A 20721-nucleotide genomic window follows, 5' to 3' on the forward strand; every position below is an offset into this window, starting at 1 on the left:
GCCTGCCCTTGCAGCCGCGCAGGCTTCTGTTTCTGTGAGTCTGACGTCCTGCACGTATGTGCAGGACGTCAGACTCACAGAAACAGAAGCCTGCGCGGCTGCAAGGGCAGGCTTCTACATGGAATGTTAAGGAGTGGCCTAGTGGTTAGAGTGGTGGACTTTGGTCCTGGGAAACTGGGTTCGATTCCCACTGCAGGTACAGGCAGCTCCTTGTGACTCTGGGCAAGTCACTTAACCCTCCGTTGCCCCAGGTACAAATAAGTACCTGTATACAATATGTAAGCTGCATTGAGCCTGCCATGAGTGGGAAAACACGGGGTACAAATGTAACAAAAACACCACATCCAGGAAGTCACAAAACATCCCAGAATACAATCCAAAGAATTGCAAGACTTCACAATAAGAAAGAGAGACTAGGAAAAAATGTGATTCACAGAAAAGTAGCAAAGCAGAGACTCTTGCTGTTCAACAGTAATATCAATTGCTTGTCTTTCATTTGCAAACATACACCTGGATGATCCTCAAGCCTTTTGGGATAATGTTCTATGGACAGACGAATTAAAAGTGGAACTCTTTGAACACAGGTTCCATTATGTCTGGCATAAAGTAAATACAGCATTCCACAGTAAGATCATCATAATAACACAAAAGCAAGTCTATATCTGAATGGCTGAAGAGAAACAAAACAAAAGTTTTGGATTCACTGCGTCTTAACCTGAAGCCTATAGAGATGCTGTGGCAAGACCTGAATCAAGCAATTAACGCACAAAACCTAAGAATGTGTCTGAATTAAAGCTGTTCTACAAGGAAGAGAGGGCTAAGAGTCCTCAACAACAATGTGAAATACTGATGTCAAATTATAGAAAGTGTTTGGTTCCAATTATTGCTGCTAAACGTGGTGAACCAGTTAACTTTAAAGGGCAATTATTTTTTCACGTGGATATAGTAACATAGTAGATGACGGCAGAAAAAGACCTGCACGGTCCATCCAGTCTGCCCCAGAAGATAAATTCATATGTGCTACTTTTTTATTTCTACTGTCCTCTTCAGGGCACAGACCGTATAAGTCTGCCCAGCACTAGTACAGACCGTATAAGTCTGCCTAGCACTAGCCCCGCCTCCCAACCACCAGCTCTGCCACCCATTCTAGGCTGAGCTCCTGAGGATCCCTTCCTTCTGCACAGGATTCCTTTATGTTTATCCCACACATGTTTGAATTCCGTTACCGTTTTCATCTCCACCACCTCCCACGGGAGAGCATTCCAAGCATCCACCACCCTCTCCGTGAAAAAATACTTCCTGACATTCTTCTTGAGTCTGCCCCCCTTCAATCTCATTTCATGCCCTCTCGTTCTACCACCTTCCCATCTCCGGAAAAGGTTTGTTTGCGGATTAATACCTTTCAAATATTTGACAGGATGATAGGGAGTGTTGGATAACTTAGTTTCTTAAATAAATGAAGTAATTTAAAAGCTTGTAAGTTTACTCAGGTTCCCTTTGTCTAATACATGCAGATTTTTAAAAGTACTCATTTCACCCAGGGCTTTACCTGACAGATTAAGTGAGTGATTCTCCTTAATTCCCTGCTCTTTATAAAACAGACTTAACATAGGCACCTTTTTGGGTCCCCATAAGGGAAATTTTCAAAAGCCATTTACCTAAACAGGTTGCTCACCCTGCTTATGAGTTAATGTATGTCCTGATGGGTCTTTGCATTTGTACGGCTACCATGATCTGCTGTTTTGCTTTCATTGTGACTGATCTTTGTTTTCCTCCTTCCCATTGATATTACTTCCCTAGGCAACATCCTACTTTGTCTAATGGCTAAGCTGGTACTGTTAGTGGTGCTGAACCTAGAAAATGATGGTAGATGAATCCTATGGTAGATGAATCCTAGAGCTATCATTAAATTTCTGGATATATGACCAAACTCTGGGCTATGTTTACAACCACTACTCTATGAAAGTACATTATCAGCTGAAATTGAAGCTGAGAGATACCAGTACATCTGCAGTCAAAATTGAGGCATAATTGGGCTTAATACATCCCACACTTCAAAAAGAGTTACATATGCTAAAATAACCACTGTTCTTGATAAGCACTAGGCCTATGTGCACTTTTGTTTGAATAAAGCTGATGACTTTTTTTGGACTGTTTATGACTACTTTAAAAAATCCATCTTTTTATACAGACTATTGTGCACCATTGTTATCAATAAAACAAAGTTCCTTACATGTAGCAGGTGTTCCCTGAGGGCAGCAGGACTTGAATCCTCATGCATGGGTGATAACACCGATTGAATCCGGGGCAGGAAACAGTACCCCAGCTATTTTTCTAGAAGCATTCGGGCTCTTCACTACACATGCATGCCTGTTCCCACCTGCCGCTGTTACACAGACCTTCTCAGTCTGTTACTAGCTAGAAGAATAGAACTCCTTGGGGAGATGGGAGAGTTGTGAGGATTCAAGTCCTGATGTCTTAGGAGAGCACCCATTACTTTTTTCTGAGGACAAACAGAACTATAAAAAGGGGAAATAACAAAACAAGTAATGTTGCAACAAGCAAACATTAATGGGTGGCAACAGGCCATTTTATTATATGATTAGTATTATTATTTTTTTTTGGAAGGCAGCCTGGAACTGCAAAGGAAGGGCCTAGGGGAATGGAGTTGGATTCCAAATCCCAAATAAATTCTGGAAGACTGTCTGGCCAAACCTACTGTCACGTTGGGAGTCCTGATCTAGGAAGTAGTGGGATGTTAATATGCAGAAGGAACTATCATGTTGCAGCTCTGTAAATCTTTTCTATGTAAGCTGACCTCAAAAGTGTATCAATACAGTGGCTTGGATATTATGAGTTCTGACATGACTGTGCAGAGTCAGCCCAGCCTGGGCATAAGTGAAGGAAATACAGTCTTCTAGTCAATTAGATATTGTGCATTTGCCAATGGTAGCCCCCATCCTGTTTGGGCTGCTAGAGAGTCTTGGTCTTCTCTCTGGAGTGGACTAGAAAGTCCGCCCAGCTTTTGATCCAAGTATGCAGTGTGCAATCACTTGTATGGGCATGTGGTCTAAGAAAATAGGTTGGAAGGACTATTGACTGGTTAAGGTGGAGCTGTAACAGTTTTAAGAAGGAAATGTTGGATGAGTGTACAAAACCACTTTATTACTGAAACACTTAGTATAAGGTGGATCAGTTCTAGGGCATGGAGCTCACTAACTCTGTGTGCTGAATGACTTTCAGATGAAGTTGGCAGGCATTAAGTGGCTCAAAAGGAGCTTTCATCAGCTGGAAAAGACATCTTTCCCTCCTCTATGAGATGCACAACATCCTCACTCATATAATATGATAACAGTGATACACAATATGCAGACTTGATCATCTATCTTTTGTCATTTGTGGGATTCAAACCGTAGAAGTCTGTCTGGTTTTGACCTTAGTTCTCAGCTACTCTTGCCCAACATAACACCTCAAAAGCCATGTTACACTTCCATCCTCTTTCTATTTAGCCATCCCCTGTGTTTATCCTAGAGTGCATGTACTTCCTTGCATGTTGACATATTACACACAGGCAACCAGAAAACAATGTTTTTAACACGGACAAACCATGAAAACTGGGAAGGAATCTGCTGAGAGCATAAGATTGCCCTGAGCTTAAAAATTGTGTGATTTTTTTTGGAATTTCACAGCTTCCTTAGGACTGATAAGCATTAACGTGAGCTCCCCAGGACAGAGTCAGCATCAGTAATCAAAACTGATGAATACTGGATCTGTTGAAAAGGACCTCCAGATATTTTGGCCTCAGGATCAATCTTTTCAAATGCATTCATTCTGTACATACTATGGAAGTAATGAACCTCACTCCTAAGCAAGGGTATGTAGATTATGATCTCAGTCTCTCAAATTTACTGCCAGTGCTTGCCACTGTACTTGCATTGTGCCAAAGAAAGCTTCCTTCTGTAGTTTATAACATGCATAGGCAACCTTAACAGATCAGACTATGTGTTTGAAATTTTTTTTAAATCAATCCTGTGGATCCCAATACAATGGGAAGTATTTCTGTATCTTCCTGCCATGCTTCCTTGGTCACTAACTGTGTTTTTTGATATTAAAGAGTCTTCTTTCTCTCCATCTAATTCACAGAATATTCATTTGGAACAGACACCTCTATAATCAATACTGTTCTGCTATTTTCTCCTTTATCATGATGTCTAGTTTTCTTGAATCAAGCTTCTTTGAAACAGTGATGTTGTAAAGTTTACAAAAATTTCCAATGGATGGGATGTCACACCTTATTCTGTCTTTTGTATTGAGATTTTCTGCCATTTTTCCCCAAGCTTCTTGTGAATCTACTCGCCCATAATACTACTACTACTACTTAACATTTCTAGAGCGCTACTAGGGTTACGTAGCGCTGTACAGTTTAACAAAGAAGGACAGTCCCTGCTCGAAGGAGCTTACAATCTAAAGGACGAAATGTCAAGTTGGGGCAGTCAAGATTTCCTGAATAGAGGTGTAGTGGTTAGGTGCCGAAGGCGACATTGAAGAGGTGGGCTTTGAGCAAGGATTTGAAGATGGGCAGGGAGGGGGCCTGGCGTATGGGCTCAGGTAGTTTATTCCAAGCATGGGGTGGGGCGAGGCAGAAAGAGCAGAACAGAAATCTGCTGTTTTGGGCTGCAACTATCACTCTCTCATCCTCTGGTTTCAGTTCACCTCTCTGTGTGACCACCGATGTGTCCGGGTTTGATCAACTTGGGTTTCCTGGAATAACACTTTGTATTTGCTACTGTATTTGTGCAAATCCCACTTTGGAATTTGCACCCATCTTCCCTTTGAAACATCATGAATTATATGACATTTTGATGTAGTTTTAAAGACTTGGTTGTTTAACAAATACTTAGGGGCTCATTTTCAAAACACTTATGGAACTTTGTAAGGCTAAGTGCTTTGAAAATACGCCTCAATGTCAAACCTACTTAATTATTAATTTTCTTATGATCTCTATGATTTATAACAGCTGTTGTAACTTTTGTTTGTTTTGATTTGCTAGTGTTTGTTGTTTCTGCTGCATAGTGAATGTATATTCATTTTTCTTTCTGTAATCCACTCTAAACTGGTTGGTGGAGCACACTATAAAAGATTTGAATTAAATTTAAAGAAAGACTCTTAGTCGTGCCCCGACACTATTAACCTAGAGAGACATCCTGGCCAAGTCAGAGACATGCAGTAACTTTGGGCAAGGACATTTTGTTTATTCAGCCCCAGACTGCCTGGGAGCTTCAAGAGGTTAGGGGGACTATCCAAGGGATGGCAAAGACATACTTGTGGCTATCAAATCTCTAACAATCAGGCACGGACCAACCACATATCAAGCTGTTATCGTGATTTGAAAGACACTTCTGATATGTTTCTGTATAAAAGACTGGCACAGAGACAGTACTCATCAAAAATAACACCATATCACAAGGACCAAGATCATCAATCAGAAGAAGATTCCTGCCACCTTTGTGTATCGCCAGCTGCCTGTGTGAAGAGACAACCAGATAACAGATGTCGTATACCCTTTTATTCTAATCTGTGAAGTCTGGGTTCTTAGGCACTTTTATCATAAGGGGTGTTTGTTATTCCACCTGACACCTTGTTTATTTTATCATTCTACATATTTGTATTAGGATCTTTTAAATTCTGATTTTACTTCGGTTTACACTTTTGTTTTATACTTTGCCTTTGTAAATAAACTGTTTTCTATTTGTTACATGTGATCCTTGAAGCTTATCAATGAATAATAAGAGAGAATTCTAACTCTGGCTCCATTATATATTAAAAATGTTTGGTTTCCCTAGCTGTAGTGCCATTATATACATGTCTTTGACCTATGCTGATACCTAGTCATCAATGTGATATAACCCTCACAAAATGTTTTAAGCACGAGCACGTATGCCAGCCACAGAACCGATATACATGTTCATGCCCAGACTGGGAGATATACACATAACATAATATTCTATAAGCTACACAAGTAAGTGTGCATCCCACCAACACTTTGCCTATGTGAAGGCCCACTTGCAAAATACGTGCTATTGAAGATATGTGCATACTTTCATCATAGCTTGTAACCAGATTATTGTTAATGGCATGCAGATGCGTAATGAACCTCACTCCTAAGCCAGGGTATGTGGAGTATGTGGATATTGATAGGTATGCAGGTCCACCAGTTGAGCATTAGCTGATAAGTGAGGTTAAGATCTCTGATTTTACTGGAATTATAAATCCAACTGCAGATGCCTCATCTTTAGGCAGGTGAAGGCACAACATGATCACCAGCAACCATATCACCCAGCCTCTGAAAATAACCTCTGGGTGTAACTTTGGCTGTACAGCATAGACATGAGAAATTAGGGTAGGAAGGCCCTTGCTTAAACTGTGTCCAAGGTATTGCCTATAAAGGAAATGATGCTCTAAAAATCAATCAGAAACCCTGGCAACTGGAGAAGTTGTACAGTCTCACTTGCTAGAACTAAGGCCTGTGCTACTGAAGAGGTCACGAGATATGGGGACATCAGTTGACCTTGGTGATGGAGGTAGGCTTCTACCAATATCAAGCATTTTGTGAAGAACACTGGTGACAAGGCCAGGCCACAAGGAAGGAATTTTTTTTTTTTACTAAAAGTGACTGTTCTGGAGCCAAATTGTGACCAGAAAATCTTTCTAGATGTAAGGTGAATTGTTTGCTAATTTAGGTGTGAAGAAACAGTGGGAGTCTTTTACTAAAGCTCGAGTTATCTGTAGCAGGGCCCATTTTATTCCTATGGGCCCTGCTGCTGATAACTTGAGCTAAGCTTTAGTAAAAGACCCCATAGTGTGTTTTAAGCCTGTCTTAAATATGCTGAAGTGTATTTTTCCTGTTTGGCCAGCAGATGGTGCATGCTTATGTTTAAAGCTGTTACACAGGACTGACTTCTCTTGCCTTTATTTGGCACACTGATAATAGGAAGTGCCTGTAGTGATGTAACCAGTTTTTATTTGAAACTTGACTGTTCTGGGCTCTGACTGGCCTGGAGTTTTGAAATTATCCAGCAGTGGTTGGCTGTTGCTTCAGTTTCAGCCCAGGGGAGAGAGAGCTCTCTTTGCTGAAGCACTGTAGACAGATACATGCCCTGATCTCCCCAGGTACTTTCTAGGAAGTATGCAAGTGCTTAGTTAGTGTTATAATTGATCCATATTTCAGTTACCTGTTATTGTTTGCAAATTGCACTAATTTGTTCCACTGTTCAATAATTTTTAAGAGAATAAACATAATTATTTGTTCACTCTGTTTGTCTGGACTGATAAAGAATCCTGGTGGTTTGTGTGTTGGCTCTGTGAGTGCGTTCTGGGAACTGTGGGACCACTGGAAGTATGGCTCCAGTAACCTACAAATCACTGGGGATAACTGGAGAGTGGGAGACTCGACCAGAGACCAGTTGTGACCCAGTCGGTGGGAGGAGGGTGCTAGTGTAGAGCACATGTGGCAGGTGCAGGTGGACCTGAACTGTGCTAGGGATAGATCCTTTTAAGTGGCTAGATGTTTCGTGACAATAGGTTTCTAGTATTTTGGTGAAAAGTGGTATGCTAGCCACTGGACAGTAGTTTGCAGCCGATATCACATATAGATCAGAACCCTTCAACAGCAGAATGAGAACAATTTTGCCAATGTCTAGAGGAAGATAACCAGATTTTAACAGTCCAAGAGATCATCTAGCAACCAGTGAACAGCCTCAGCAGCAATGGATGAGAGCAAGGATTTTGGGCAATGGCTCATGCACATTTCAACAACAGCGATATTACTTATTCAAAGTTCAATGGTTGGAAAAATTCCCAGATGCAGGGCTTTTTTTGAGGGGGTACTGAGTACCGTCACCTTTTCCATTGTGTGCTGAAATTTGCCCATGGTCCCCAAGTTTTAATGAAAGAGCTCAGGCTCTACACACCAATTCTGCCTTGTCATAGATTCTGTGACTGGTTGCAGGTGTCCTAGCTATTGTGGGGTGAGTTCCTCAGTGATCACCTCACCCTGAAGGGTGGCCTGACATTTGAGTAACGGCACCTTTTTTGCTAGAAGAAACACACTGCCCAGATGTGGTCAGTCTCGAGACCCTGAATTGGAGAATCATTGGTGCTCAAGGATGAACCGCTGCTAGGACTATTTTCCTCCATTGGAGTGGCTTTAGACAACTTGGACCTAATTTGAATGATCTTACTGGCAAAATGATTGGTTAGCTCTTGGGTGGATGGAGATGCTTGATGCGTAGTTTCTGGGTTTGATGAAGTTAGGCTTTTAACTAAAGAGAAGAGTTCTTTTTTTTTAATGTCAAGAACCTCTTGACCTATTAGGCTGCTATAGTACTGTCGTTTGGAGTCGGTAACCTTCTTTTTGTAGTGACGGAAGGCCGACTTCCATTTAAGTTTGCTAGTAGTGTCTTTGTTCTTCCTCCATAATTTTTCTAGGTGTTGGCATTCTCGTTTCAGGTTGACTAGGTCTTCTGAAAACCAGGAAAAGTTTCTGGTTGCCCTAACCATTTTAGTAATGAGTGGAGCAATTTTGTACAGCACGACCTCCACCTTAGTATCCCAGAGTAATTTAACCGAGTTTTGTGTAGCGGTCCAGGGGGTAAGGGAGTCTTTCAGCTCAGACCAAAATTTGGCCTCATTGATTTTACCTCGAGTGGCTATGAGACAGAAAGGCTTGTGTTTGGTTGAGCTCGACATACAGACATCAATAGTAAAATTAAGTTGGAAGTGATCGGACCATGGTATCGTCTTCCATTTAAATGAATTAATCAAGCCAGTAGGTTAGGAGGACATGAAGTCTAGCATGTGGCCAGGTTCATGTGTTGCTCCCTCGGTAAAGATAGCTAACTCAATGTCCTTCAGGAATGATCTCAAGTTGTGGACGTTGATGTTTGCATTGTTCTCCAAGTGTATATTTGTCTCCCAGGAGGATAATCCTGGAAAATTGGGACATGGAAGAGGAAGTAATCTCTAGAAGAGAAGGTTCTGATTGGACCAAGCACCGCAGACAGTAAATAAGGAAAAGGGTGATTTGACTTGCCTCCTTTGAATCATTGCTGAATTTGAATAGCATGTATTCTAGTTCAGGAAAAACCCCAGAGCTGACTAAGGAGACATGGAAAAAAACTCTTTAAAAAAATAAGAGCAAGTCCGCCACCTTTTTTGCCCTGCCTTGGGGAGTGAAGAATGTCATATCCAGGAGGACATAAGTGAGGCATAAGTGAGATTAATCTGAACACAAAATCTCACATCAAAGGTGGTTTGTAAGCTTACTGTCTCTTACCTGTGTATTTAGTAAGTTGTCTTAGTACAACTGTGAATTGTAACTGTTCCCTTTGTTGACCTCTCATTTTGATGATGTGCTAATAAAAAATAAAAAGTGCAAAAAAAAAAAGATTTCTCAACAGTGATATGAAAGACTGATATCAAGTAACAGGAAGTGTTTGGTTGCGATTATTCCTGCTAAAGGTGGTGCATCCAGTTATCAGGTTTAGGGGACAGTTACTTTTTTATGAGAGATATAAGTATTGGATAAATGTATTCCTTAAATTCAAAAATGTATGTGTTTACATGGGTTCTCTTTGTCTAATATTACATTTTGTTCAAATATCAGAAACCATTCAATGTGACATATTAGCAATAGTAGGGGAAATCAGGAAAGGGGAACTTTTTCACATCATCTTATCTATTGACAATTCTCCCAACTAAAGCTGGCACAAAGCCAGTTAATAAGACTAAATGGGGGGGGGGGGGGGGGGAATAATTCCCAAAAAAGTGAGAGAAACATATATACTGGTTTTAAGTTACAAAGAATTATGCACATCTAGATGATGCACAAATCAGTGATGGTTACTTTACAAAAAAAAAAAAAAAATTAAATAATCAAAGGAAAATGAAAAACAATGCTACACTAAGGGGTCCTTTTACTAAGCTGTGGGAAAAAGGGCCCTGCGGTAGCGGCGGGGGGTGTGTTTTCTTGTGCACCAGAATCCTTTTTTCTGCCCCCGGTAAAAAAAATGGCCACGCAGTGAGAGAACTCTTACTGAGTGGCCATGTGGCAGGGAGCCCTTACAGACAGCCACTGAGATGGCGATAACCAGGCAGCGCGTGGCAATGCCCGATTACCACCGGGTTACTGCCGTGCTAACCATTTCCAGGGTTATTTCCCCTCCCAGAAATGGCAGGCACTTGACTTGAAACTACCGCTGGCAGCCACGATGGGCCAGTGGTAGTCCCGGAAGAGCGGTAAACCTGCACTGGGCTTACCACCGCTCTGTAAAAAGGCCCCTGGGAAAGTATGGGTAAAACTTATATGAAATAAAAATGAGAAAACTACATTTACACGTCTATGATGATATGTTGATCAGTAACTATGAAAATGATGTAGATATGACTAGAGAAACAAATCTTTTATTTTGTAATGTCTCACAGAAATATACTGAAATCAGCCTCACTGTTTATGCCCACAGGGGGTTTAAAATCCAAACACTATTCTTCTTGTAATATTGATATCATCACACCTCTAGCTGAGATTAATTGCTTTGTTTTATAAATCCATCCACACTACATCATATTATTGAGTTCCACTTATGCTTTGTATTTGGAGAACCTTCTAGATTTCTCTCACAGAAATAAATAAAAAGCAACTATCTTTGGTAATATTTTAAGCTGTGTTTTCTGCTTTTAAAACTTTGGATTGCTATTGCTGCTAGCTGTTCCATGAAGCATAACAACAGCGTGATCTTCTGATGGTATTTTTTCCAGTTTTAACTTTTCAATGTTATATATTTATTTTTATATGTTTATTTGTAAACAGCTGTGTATTACTTTACGGCTTTAAGGTTTGATATATTTATAGTCGTATTTTTATTCTGCTTTATCAATATATTTATTAATATTTTTACTGTGTAATCTTTGGTTTATAATTTTGTGACTATTCTATCATTTACATTGGTATGTTTTTAAGTAGATTCCTATTACCACTTCATGCATTTTTAAAACCCTGACACAGGCCAAATCACAAAAACACGGGCTGTGTTGGGACTCAAATTTTGCTTATACTCCATTATTGTAGCCAACTACACTTTTGAAACATGAAAACTTTCAGTAGCCCAATTGTTACTATCAAAAATATATTTTGTGAATAACATACTTCTCTTCCAAAGATAATACTGTCTTCTTATTTGACACATACAGAGATTAAATGGTGACAAACAAACAAAAAAAAACCCTCATTGCACCAGCCAAGATCCCATGAAAAGCAGAAGTACAAGAGTGAACCAAAATATGAATTTATTACACTAAAAAGACATTTATTCAAGTATAAACATTAGAAGCCCAACATGGCCACATTTCACCTTAAGACTGCAACAGGGGCATGCAGAGCTTCAAAAGAAATATACAAAAAAAATGAAATGCAAATTACAGAAACCTATTAAATTTTAAAAGTGTAATGAATCACTAAATGCACAGTCTTAAACAAATAACAAGAACTCTAAAGACTCTCAAGCTTTTATGTTTCAAAAGATAAAATGCCTACTTACACTGAAAGCACTGCCAAACACTTAGTAGAAAAAGCCTTCAAAACGCGAACTGTGTAAAGCCAGCAAAACCCAGTGGCGTTCCTAGGGGCACTGACACCCGGGGCGGATAGCCGATGCGCCCCGCCCCCCGGGTGCAGCGCCCCCTCCCCCGTGCAGCGCGACCCCGCCCCGGCGAAAGAACACCCCACCCACCCCAGCAAAAGAACCCCCTCACCTCCGGGTGCACGCCGCTGGGGGGGTGCCACGCGCCGGTCAGCGTCGTTCGTTTCCATGCTCCCTCTGCCCCAGAACAGGTTACTTCCTGTTCCGGGGCAGAGGGAGCATGGAAATGAACGACGCTGACTGGCGCGCGGCGCCCCCCCCCCCCCCCCCCCCCCCTTGGTACGCCACTGGCAAAACCAGCACCATTTTTATCTCTATTTGCCATTTCAGGCCTGCAACTGATAGCTGCTTATGTCAAATTTTTTTTTTTTGAAGAGACTACATGTTTACAAAAACAGGAAGGTGTCCTCGCTATCCCTTATGCTAGCAGATGACAACAGCTCCAATAAGCCACAGGGGCCAGTCAGTTTTAAGCTCTTCCAATGGTGCCTACAACTGATGTCATTCTTGAGTGTACAAGTCCTCTAAGCAAGCCAGAAAGTTTGGGAACCTCCAGGAAGGTGTCCTTCCTCTTCCTCACACCACCAGCTCCTCCGGATGACAAACAAGACCTTGTTTTGTGGGCAAAAAATTCAGATCTTTCCTGATGTGGCTAGATCCACTCAACTGAGAAGGAAGCAATTCCTGCAAGTAAATGTTTGTGTGCTTGCTTTGGGAGCCTCTTATTTTGCAGTTCCCATGCAAGTGCTTAGGGTTTTTTTTGTTTTTGTTTTTACTAAAGTTTAGCTCTAGTTATCTGCAGCAGGACCCATTTTATTTTTATGGGCCCTGCTGCAGATAACTCAAGTTAAGCTTTAGTAAAAGACCACCTCAGTTGGTTGGCAGGGGAAGAATATCTTCTTTGATCCTACACAACTTGAAACTTTTCTGAATAATAGTAAAAGTTCCTAGGTTTTTTGTTTTTCATGGAGTAAGGTTAGGTTCTCTGATAATTAACACTCCTAGAATAGTTTAGAATGGTCCTACTGTGGGGTGGGATTAATTCTATGTGGGGGGGGGGGGGGGGTTCTTTATACTTTTGTTTCTTTTGATTATTGGGCAAGCGGGTTTCCGTTACAAGGGCTATTGCCTAGGCTTGTTGTAGAGACATTTCTGTTTATTGCATGAAATGGTGTCCCTTCTTTGCATATTATAGCTATGTAAATTTTGAATTTTCTAAATCATCAATGCAGACAGATATCAGAAGCAGGAAAAGGTTTTAAATGTCACTGGAATTGCTGGCTTCCAGCTTTACACCACTTCATTTGGAAGTATTTTATACAAAGTTTTGGGCTGCACTTTTAATGTAATGTAATTAGATTCTTTTGAGACCCTGAGAGCCTTAAGAGCTGTTGGTTTCATTTTGGTTCTCAGCCAGTCTTTCAAAGTTGTGCATTTAGGGTTCCCTTTACAAAGCCACAGTAGTGATTAGTAGCTTATCAAATGCGACAAAACCCTTTTAATTCCTAGGGGCTTTGTCACATTTGGAATGTGGTAATCACTTCAGTGGCATTGTAAAAGGAGCCCTTTACTAAGCTGCGTAAGTGTCCACGCGTGACCAACGCATGCCAAAATGGAATAACTGTCCTACTACCACATGGTTCTTGCAGTAATTTCACTTTTGGCGCACATCCAATACGTGCGTCTGAAAAATATTTTTTTATTTTCGGATGCGCATAACAGACAAGCGCCAAGTGGCATTTGACGTGCATAGGTCATTACCGCCGGGATGCTTTACCGCTAGAGGTCAATGGCTGGCGGTAAGGTCTCAGACCCAAAATGGACGCATGGTAATTTTGATTTTGCCGCACGTCCATTTTCGGCAAAAATTTTTAAAAAGGCCTTTTTTACAGGTGCACTAAAAAATGGATTGGCGTGCATCCAAAACACGCGCCTACACTATTGCAATCCATTTTTCAGCATGCCTTTGTAAAAGGACCCCTAAAAATGTTAAGATTTTAAAAATAATTTGTTAGTTTTTTTTATTAACTAAAACTGAGCTTTTAAAATTTAATATTAATGAAGAGTTTCAAGTGATTATACAAATACAGACACCATGCGTACCTGATCCTTGTTTTTTGAAAGGGAGGGAAAGAAAAATTCTTAAATTAATCTAATGTATTAATACTGGAGGTAGAGGTTTCAGACTTCTGGGTTCTACCATAATATCTTGAAGTACTGTAGTGTTTTAAATGTATTCTAGCCTTAAAGAACTATCTCTTCAATTTACTAAGCAGCGCCGTGTCGGCACTAGCGAATGGACAGCCGCTAGAACTGCTTCGTAACCAGACCCCTATGAGTAGCATTTAATAGTTGTTTTTAATAATGTTCTTGATGAAGAGCAGAGGTTGAGGCACTAGTTTCTGAATGAGTTCTATATGAACAACAGACAAGGTTTTTCTCTTTTCCAGATTGCTAATACCTTTCCATACGAAGTACTTAATTTTTCGTCACATGCCTTCTCTAGAATTTTTTTGTGTTGCATATATGAATTCTAATCAAGTGGGTTTTTTTTGTCTTATAATTCAGCTAACAACAAAGGGGGAGTGCAACCTGAACAGAGGAGCCCTGGCCACCTTTATGGGCAGACTGGATAGATCATCTGCTCTCATTTACTATGGAACTATAAATGTTTAAGCAGAAGAAATGTCTAATAATAGTGTCAGAACACTAACTAAAGAGAGAGCTGAAAACCAAATAGTTCACTTTAAACAGACATGCTAAGAAATTTAAAAAAAAAACAAAAAACCCTCCACCCTGCAAAAAGTCAGAAAATGAAGTTTGTCTTTTGTTTTTTTCAGAAACACACTTGGAAACCTTAACAAAGTTCTATTTAAGGAAAAGCAAAGTTGGACAATTATATCATTAATTAAACACCAGCTCCTAAATAAAATCAGTATAATGTTTTTTTCTTAAGAGTTCATTAAATCATTAATGAACACCTTAGAAAGAACAGGGAATTTGAGTAAAGATTTCACTGGTTTATTGTTAAGACTAATCAATAAAATTCATGCACAATAAGTCTAATGCACTATCGCAAATCAATATAAACACTGCAAATATACATAATACAGAGCACAAGATTTGTTATAAACGTGAAAAAATACTACCTCAAATTTCTATACATTGTAGCAATTATTCAGGTTTCTTACCTCCCCATGTACCTGCTACTTGTGGTGCAGTAGATAAAGGATGCGCAGAAGACTGAAAAGTTGGTTGCATATCAAGGAGGTCATTTGGAAGCTTGGAATTACTAGAGAAATGGTGAAAAATTGTTTTAAAATGTCTTTGTATTGTATATAATTAACTATAGAAATATACAGATACAAAAACCTTTACTTCATATATACATTTTGTCTAAGGTTAGGGGCCCCTTTTACCAAGCAGCGAAAAAGGGGGCCTGTTTTTGACGCGTGCTGCCACCCCCTTTTACTGTAGTGGGTAAAAGGGTAGTTTTTCTTTTCTGCAGTAGAGGAGTGTGGTAGCCGTGTTAGTCCACTCTTAAGGTTATCAATAGAAATCAAACAAAATAAAACATGGAAAAGAAAATAAGATGATACCTTTTTTATTGGACATAACTTAATACATTTCTTGATTAGCTTTTGAAGGTTGCCCTTCTTCGTCAGATCGGAAATAAGCAAATGTGCTAGCTGACAGTGTATATAAGTGAAAACATTCAAGCATTACTATGACAGTCTGACAGGGTGAGAGGATGTGGGTGGGTAGGAGGTATGCATGGGGATATCAAAGCATATCATTGATATTCTAACAGGATAGGTGTGGATAGAAGAATATCAATGATATGCTTTGTAGAAGGGGCCTTATATGTTCTATTCTATGGCTTATAATTCACTGCATTGGCCCATAAGAGGGCCCAAAGTAGTGTACATTATACAGTATGCTGAATGATGTATTTTCTCTCATATGACTGATATGGCATTTTAGGTTGTGAAGCCAAAAGAGTAACAAACTGTGGCAACTTTGAAAATGTACCAATCATGCTTTTCAGCAGAATTTTCCATCAGTCAAGTTCTCTAATTATAGATATTGTGCTCAAAAATGGATGATTTTGAGAGAGTCTAACATTATGAAGAAAAGATTCACTGACAGAGGAATTCTAATATGTGTAGTATCGAGGCATACAAGAGGGCTAGATCAACCAAGAGAGAGGATCTACTGAATTTGAATATGAAAGTAAAAGAAGAGAGGTTGGTTTATACAATTATCTAATATACAAGTTCTACAACAACCATTACATTATAAATTCTCAATCTTTATTGAATACCTTTGTATAATATTATTAATTTCTTCTTTTCACATTGTTGTGTTTTACTCTCAAACTCTATCTATCATACACATTCACTCAAACAATTCACAAACATACCACATGACAAATTAAAATAACAGCAATATCTCTTTGCACAAGTATCAGTACTTTCACTTCAAAATTATTATAATTAATACAGCATTTCAGTTCACTCCCAGGAAGTGAAAACCAGCAAATGTTTTCATTTATATATTTCAATCTTTCATTCCACTTTCCCAGGTGAAATAATTCTGAATCTTGTTGTTCTTAAACGAAGACTGTATTTGATGTAGTTATTTAGCCTTCCCAGATAGTCCCCTTGTTTGAAGGACTCTAAAACCACTGTTCATACAAATATGTAGTCTGTTTTTTCTTATACCATAGCTGTTCACTTCTTAATACAGTAACCACAATCGAACCCAAATGGGTATAGTCTCTGGTCTTTATATGAAGTAGCTGTTGTAGTCCTAATCAAGTAACCACAATCGGACCCTACACAAACGTGTTTCGCAATAAAAGCGTCTTCAGGGGTCTTGTGTTCAGCTACTACTACTATTTAGCATTTCTATAGCGCTACAAGGCATACGCAGCGCTGCACAAACATAGAAGAAAGACAGTCCCTGCTCAAAGAGCTTACAATCTAATAGACAAAAAATAAATAAAGTAAGCAAATCAAATCAATTAATGTGAACGGGAAGGAAGAGAGGAGGGTAGGTGGAGGCGAGTGGTTACAAGTGGTTACGAGTCAAAAGCAATGTTAAAGAGGTGGGCTTTCAGTCTAGATTTAAAGGTGGCCAAGGATGGGGCAAGACGTAGGGGCTCAGGAAGTTTATTCCAGGCGTAGGGTGCAGCGAGACAGAAGGCGCGAAGTCTGGAGTTGGCAGTAGTGGAGAAGGGAACAGATAAGAAGGATTTATCCATGGAGCAGAGTGCACGGGAAGGGGTGTAGGGAAGGACGAGTGTGGAGAGATACTGGGGAGCAGCAGAGTGAATACATTTATAGGTTAGTAGAAGAAGTTTGAACAGGATGCGAAAACGGATAGGGAGCCAGTGAAGGGTCTTGAGGAGAGGGGTAGTATGAGTAAAGCGACCCTGGCGGAAGATGAGACGGGCAGCAGAGTTTTGAACCGACTGGAGAGGGGAGAGGTGACTAAGTGGGAGGCCAGCAAGAAGCAGATTGCAGTAGTCTAAACGAGAGGTGACAAGGGTGTGGATGAGGGTTTTGGTAGAGTGCTCGGAAAGAAAGGGGCGGATTTTACGGATGTTGTAAAGAAAGAAACGACAGGTTTTGGCGGTCTGCTGGATATGAGCAGAGAAGGAGAGAGAAGAGTCAAAGATGACCCCAAGGTTTCGAGCTGAGGAGACAGGGAGAATGAGAGAGCCATCAACAGAAATAGAAAACGGGGGGAGCGGGGAGGTGGGTTTGGTTAGGTCATTGGGCACTCGACCACAAATGATGATGTGCCAGTGCCAATGTCCGAAAGGACGCATGCATGTGGGCATTGCATGCCCTCTAGTCCTTGAATTCCTACCATTTCCACTCTCTAAATTAACAGACTATAAGGATCTTTAAAACCCCACATTGAACAAGTGCCCCTATGAGATTATTAAAAAAAAAAAATAAAATAAAAAAGATATGACTACAGACTATGGGTAACTAGGTCTTTGAATTAGGGACATAGGACAGTCAAGCAAACTGACACCTAAACAAAATCTTTTGTCAAGTCCTGGCATTCAAACTGTAAAGTTTTACCATCAAAATCTAAAGTATTTATATAAAATCATGCCAAGAATTACCTGTTCAAAGAACTAGGAGTGGCAAAAATGTCTGTGGCAGCTGTAGTGTTTATATTGCCCACTGATGATGACACAGGAGAGGCTGCGGTTGTAGAAGAGGTATGAGGTTTCTTTGAAAGCTCTTTCAAACGTTGTTCCTGTAGGGAGAGTGAGCTGCCATAAGACATCCATAAACAAAAAGTGTTTATATGACTTTAGGAGGTAAATAGATAAATGTATTGGACTTGATTTTATTTGCTTATTCCATAAACCACCACAAAATATTCCTGTCACCACAAAGACAACAAGTATGCTACTTTAATATAAATAACATAGGACTCTTGTATTTGTCTTCAAAATAACTTTGCCAATAACCAACAATATTTGATGCTTCTTAAAGCCTCAGAATTTTACCACAATGGTATTTCAAAACATTTAACAAAAGTTTATGACACTGAAAAACGAATATACCTACATAAACACAGAGGTGGGTGCTTCTAAATTATTAAGAAAGAATAATAAGAAAAGAATGCCTACCTTTAAAGCTTTTAAACGAGCCTGTTCTTCTTCTAAGGCTGCTTGCTTTTCCCTTTCATCTACTCTGGTGAGAGATAAGCCAGTGCTCGCAAGGGATGAAACTGCATTTGAAAGGGTAGTAGCTCTGAAATAACAGAAAATATTTAGGTTCTCATGCAAATTTAACAAAGCTTTCATAAATAAGAACTACTACTAGGATAATGTGGAAGGAATTTTGACAGTACTAAATGAAGTTTACTTTAACAAAATCTTAAACTTCAAATATAAAAATACTCAAATGATAGATTATGCTAAGCTATAACCTAAAATTATTAATGTTAACACATAATGCAATAATAAACATGAACTCTAAGGAATAAAGAACATAACCCAATGGGAACATATACTAATCTTATTATCGAGGAACTGGAGACTCGATTCCAAGATGGCGCTTTGCACACACGCACCTGAGTGAGCTCCCCGAGGACGCTGTGGACTGTTGCCTCTTGCGGTTCCCTCGTCTCGTCGTTCGCGATGGGAAAGCGGAGGGGGAAGGTGAGGGAGCTTCCCTCAGCTCCTGGACCTTCGTCGGCATTGAGGCAATCGATTTTGCAGTTTCCCAGGACGCCGCCGGGACCTCTATGTACATCGACTCCTTCTGCCACTGTCGACGTGCCGACGTCGATGGGAAGCGGAGACGGGGTTTCCCTGAGCCCCGAAGACCGCAGGGAACCTCCACAACCAGGAAGTGAACTGTTCGCCGCAGCCCAGACAGTATCCGATACCGAAGGGGTAAATTCGGAGCTGCCAGAGGGGAGGACAGCGGCGAACTTGAGTGGGACCACGGACCCTGCGTTTTCGGCCGATTTGGCCTCAAAGGTACTGCCACTAGCTATTATCAATAGACTTTCTCGTACCGAGACCCCACCACACTCCCTTTTGTCATCAGGTGGAATAAGTAAACCCTCTATTGTGACACTTGAGTCACTGTGGGATATGGTATATAATACTCACTCCTCTATGCAAAGTATGCTAAAAGAAAATACTAATGATATTAAAACTCTCTCAGAAGCAGTTCTGATTCAGGCACAGGTGACAGCACAGCAGTCCTCTAAGATTGAAAAAGTAGATACTAAGATTCAAGAAATGGGGTCTTTGGAATCCGCTTTGGTTAAGGACAATACTTTCCTACATAAACGTTTGGAATACCTTGAAAATCAGTCTCGGAGACTTAACCTTCGGTTTCTCAATTTCCCCAAGTCTCCTCTAATTCCTTCAATAGAGATGGTGAAAAAATATATGATTGACATTCTGGGAATGGACAAAGACTCATTGCCTCCCATAACTCGGGCCCATTACATCTGGAATACTAGGGGGGCATTAGGAGACCCCCCTAGACGAGAAATGGGTGAAGAAATGAACCTTACTTCCTTCCTAGAAAGTTCATTGGATGTGATTACCTACAGGACTACAATGTTAGTCACTTTTGTGCTGGAGCCGGATCGGAATGCAGTGTTAAGACTTTCCCTGAGGCATTTAGATGAACTGTTTATGGGCTCCAAGGTTAGGATTTTTCCTGATCTTTCTAGGCCGACACAAGTGAGACGGAGGGCCTTTTTGGAACTCCGTCCCAGAGTAGAAGCCTTGAAAGCTAATTTTGTTTTACGTTTTCCCTGTATATGTACTGTTCTGCTTGAGGGCAAACAATTTCAATTTGTAGACCCTAAACAGCTTAAAGACTTTTTAGATGCTAGAGTTGAAGTGACTGTTACATGCCCTCCTACACAGCAGGCTGGAGTCTGAATTTAGAGGTAGTAAGTGTGTAATAATAACTTAATGCTTTTTTCTTTTTCTTTTCCTTTTCTTGGAATCGCTTTTCTTTAGTTGTGGACGGAAAAAAAAAAGTGTTTATTGTTTCCTTATATTACTTTTTGTAAAGAATCTCTTTTGTTATTTCAATGTGAATTGTATAATCACATAGCTGTGTGAATCATTAAATGATTAATAAAGGAAAAAAAAAAAAAATACTAATCTTATTATCATAGATTACATATATCATCACATAAATACAAAATAGGAAACAAACTGAAAAATATCAAAATTACAAAAACCATCAGTGTGAATAAACACACAGACCTTCACAGTTTCCAAGAGGACCAAACAAAATATTTATCAAAAATGAAACCTCAAAATCTCCCAGTAAGGAAATTCAATTACAATAACATCACAGTGATACTCACTCAACTGATAATGGAGTAAGTTATTATCATTGATTTCTATTGTTACTAATGGGGAGGGGGGGAGGGACCAATGTCTTTATATAGAATATTTAGTTGTTTCCACGATATTCAATCACCCATCCGCGGATGACAGTGCTCAAACCTACTG

At 40.0% G+C, this 20721-nt stretch overlaps 1 protein-coding gene across 7 annotated transcripts in view; it reads right to left on the minus strand.

Moving 5' to 3' along the window:
• PICALM (phosphatidylinositol binding clathrin assembly protein) overlaps window positions 1-20721 on the minus strand; it is a 224713-nt gene that overhangs the window by 78345 nt on the left and 125647 nt on the right. For all 7 annotated transcript variants that reach the window (XM_030200139.1, XM_030200142.1, XM_030200141.1 and 4 more), the window contains exons 10-12: window positions 18355-18478; window positions 17839-17975; window positions 14888-14988 (exon numbers count right to left, since the gene is read on the minus strand). In XM_030200139.1, the coding sequence (XP_030055999.1) occupies window positions 14888-14988; window positions 17839-17975; window positions 18355-18478 (362 nt within the window). The remainder of the gene's footprint in view (window positions 1-14887; window positions 14989-17838; window positions 17976-18354; window positions 18479-20721) is intronic.

Source organism: Microcaecilia unicolor, chromosome 4 (genome assembly GCF_901765095.1).
Source record: "Microcaecilia unicolor chromosome 4, aMicUni1.1, whole genome shotgun sequence".
Classification (NCBI taxonomy): Eukaryota; Metazoa; Chordata; class Amphibia; order Gymnophiona; family Siphonopidae; genus Microcaecilia; species Microcaecilia unicolor.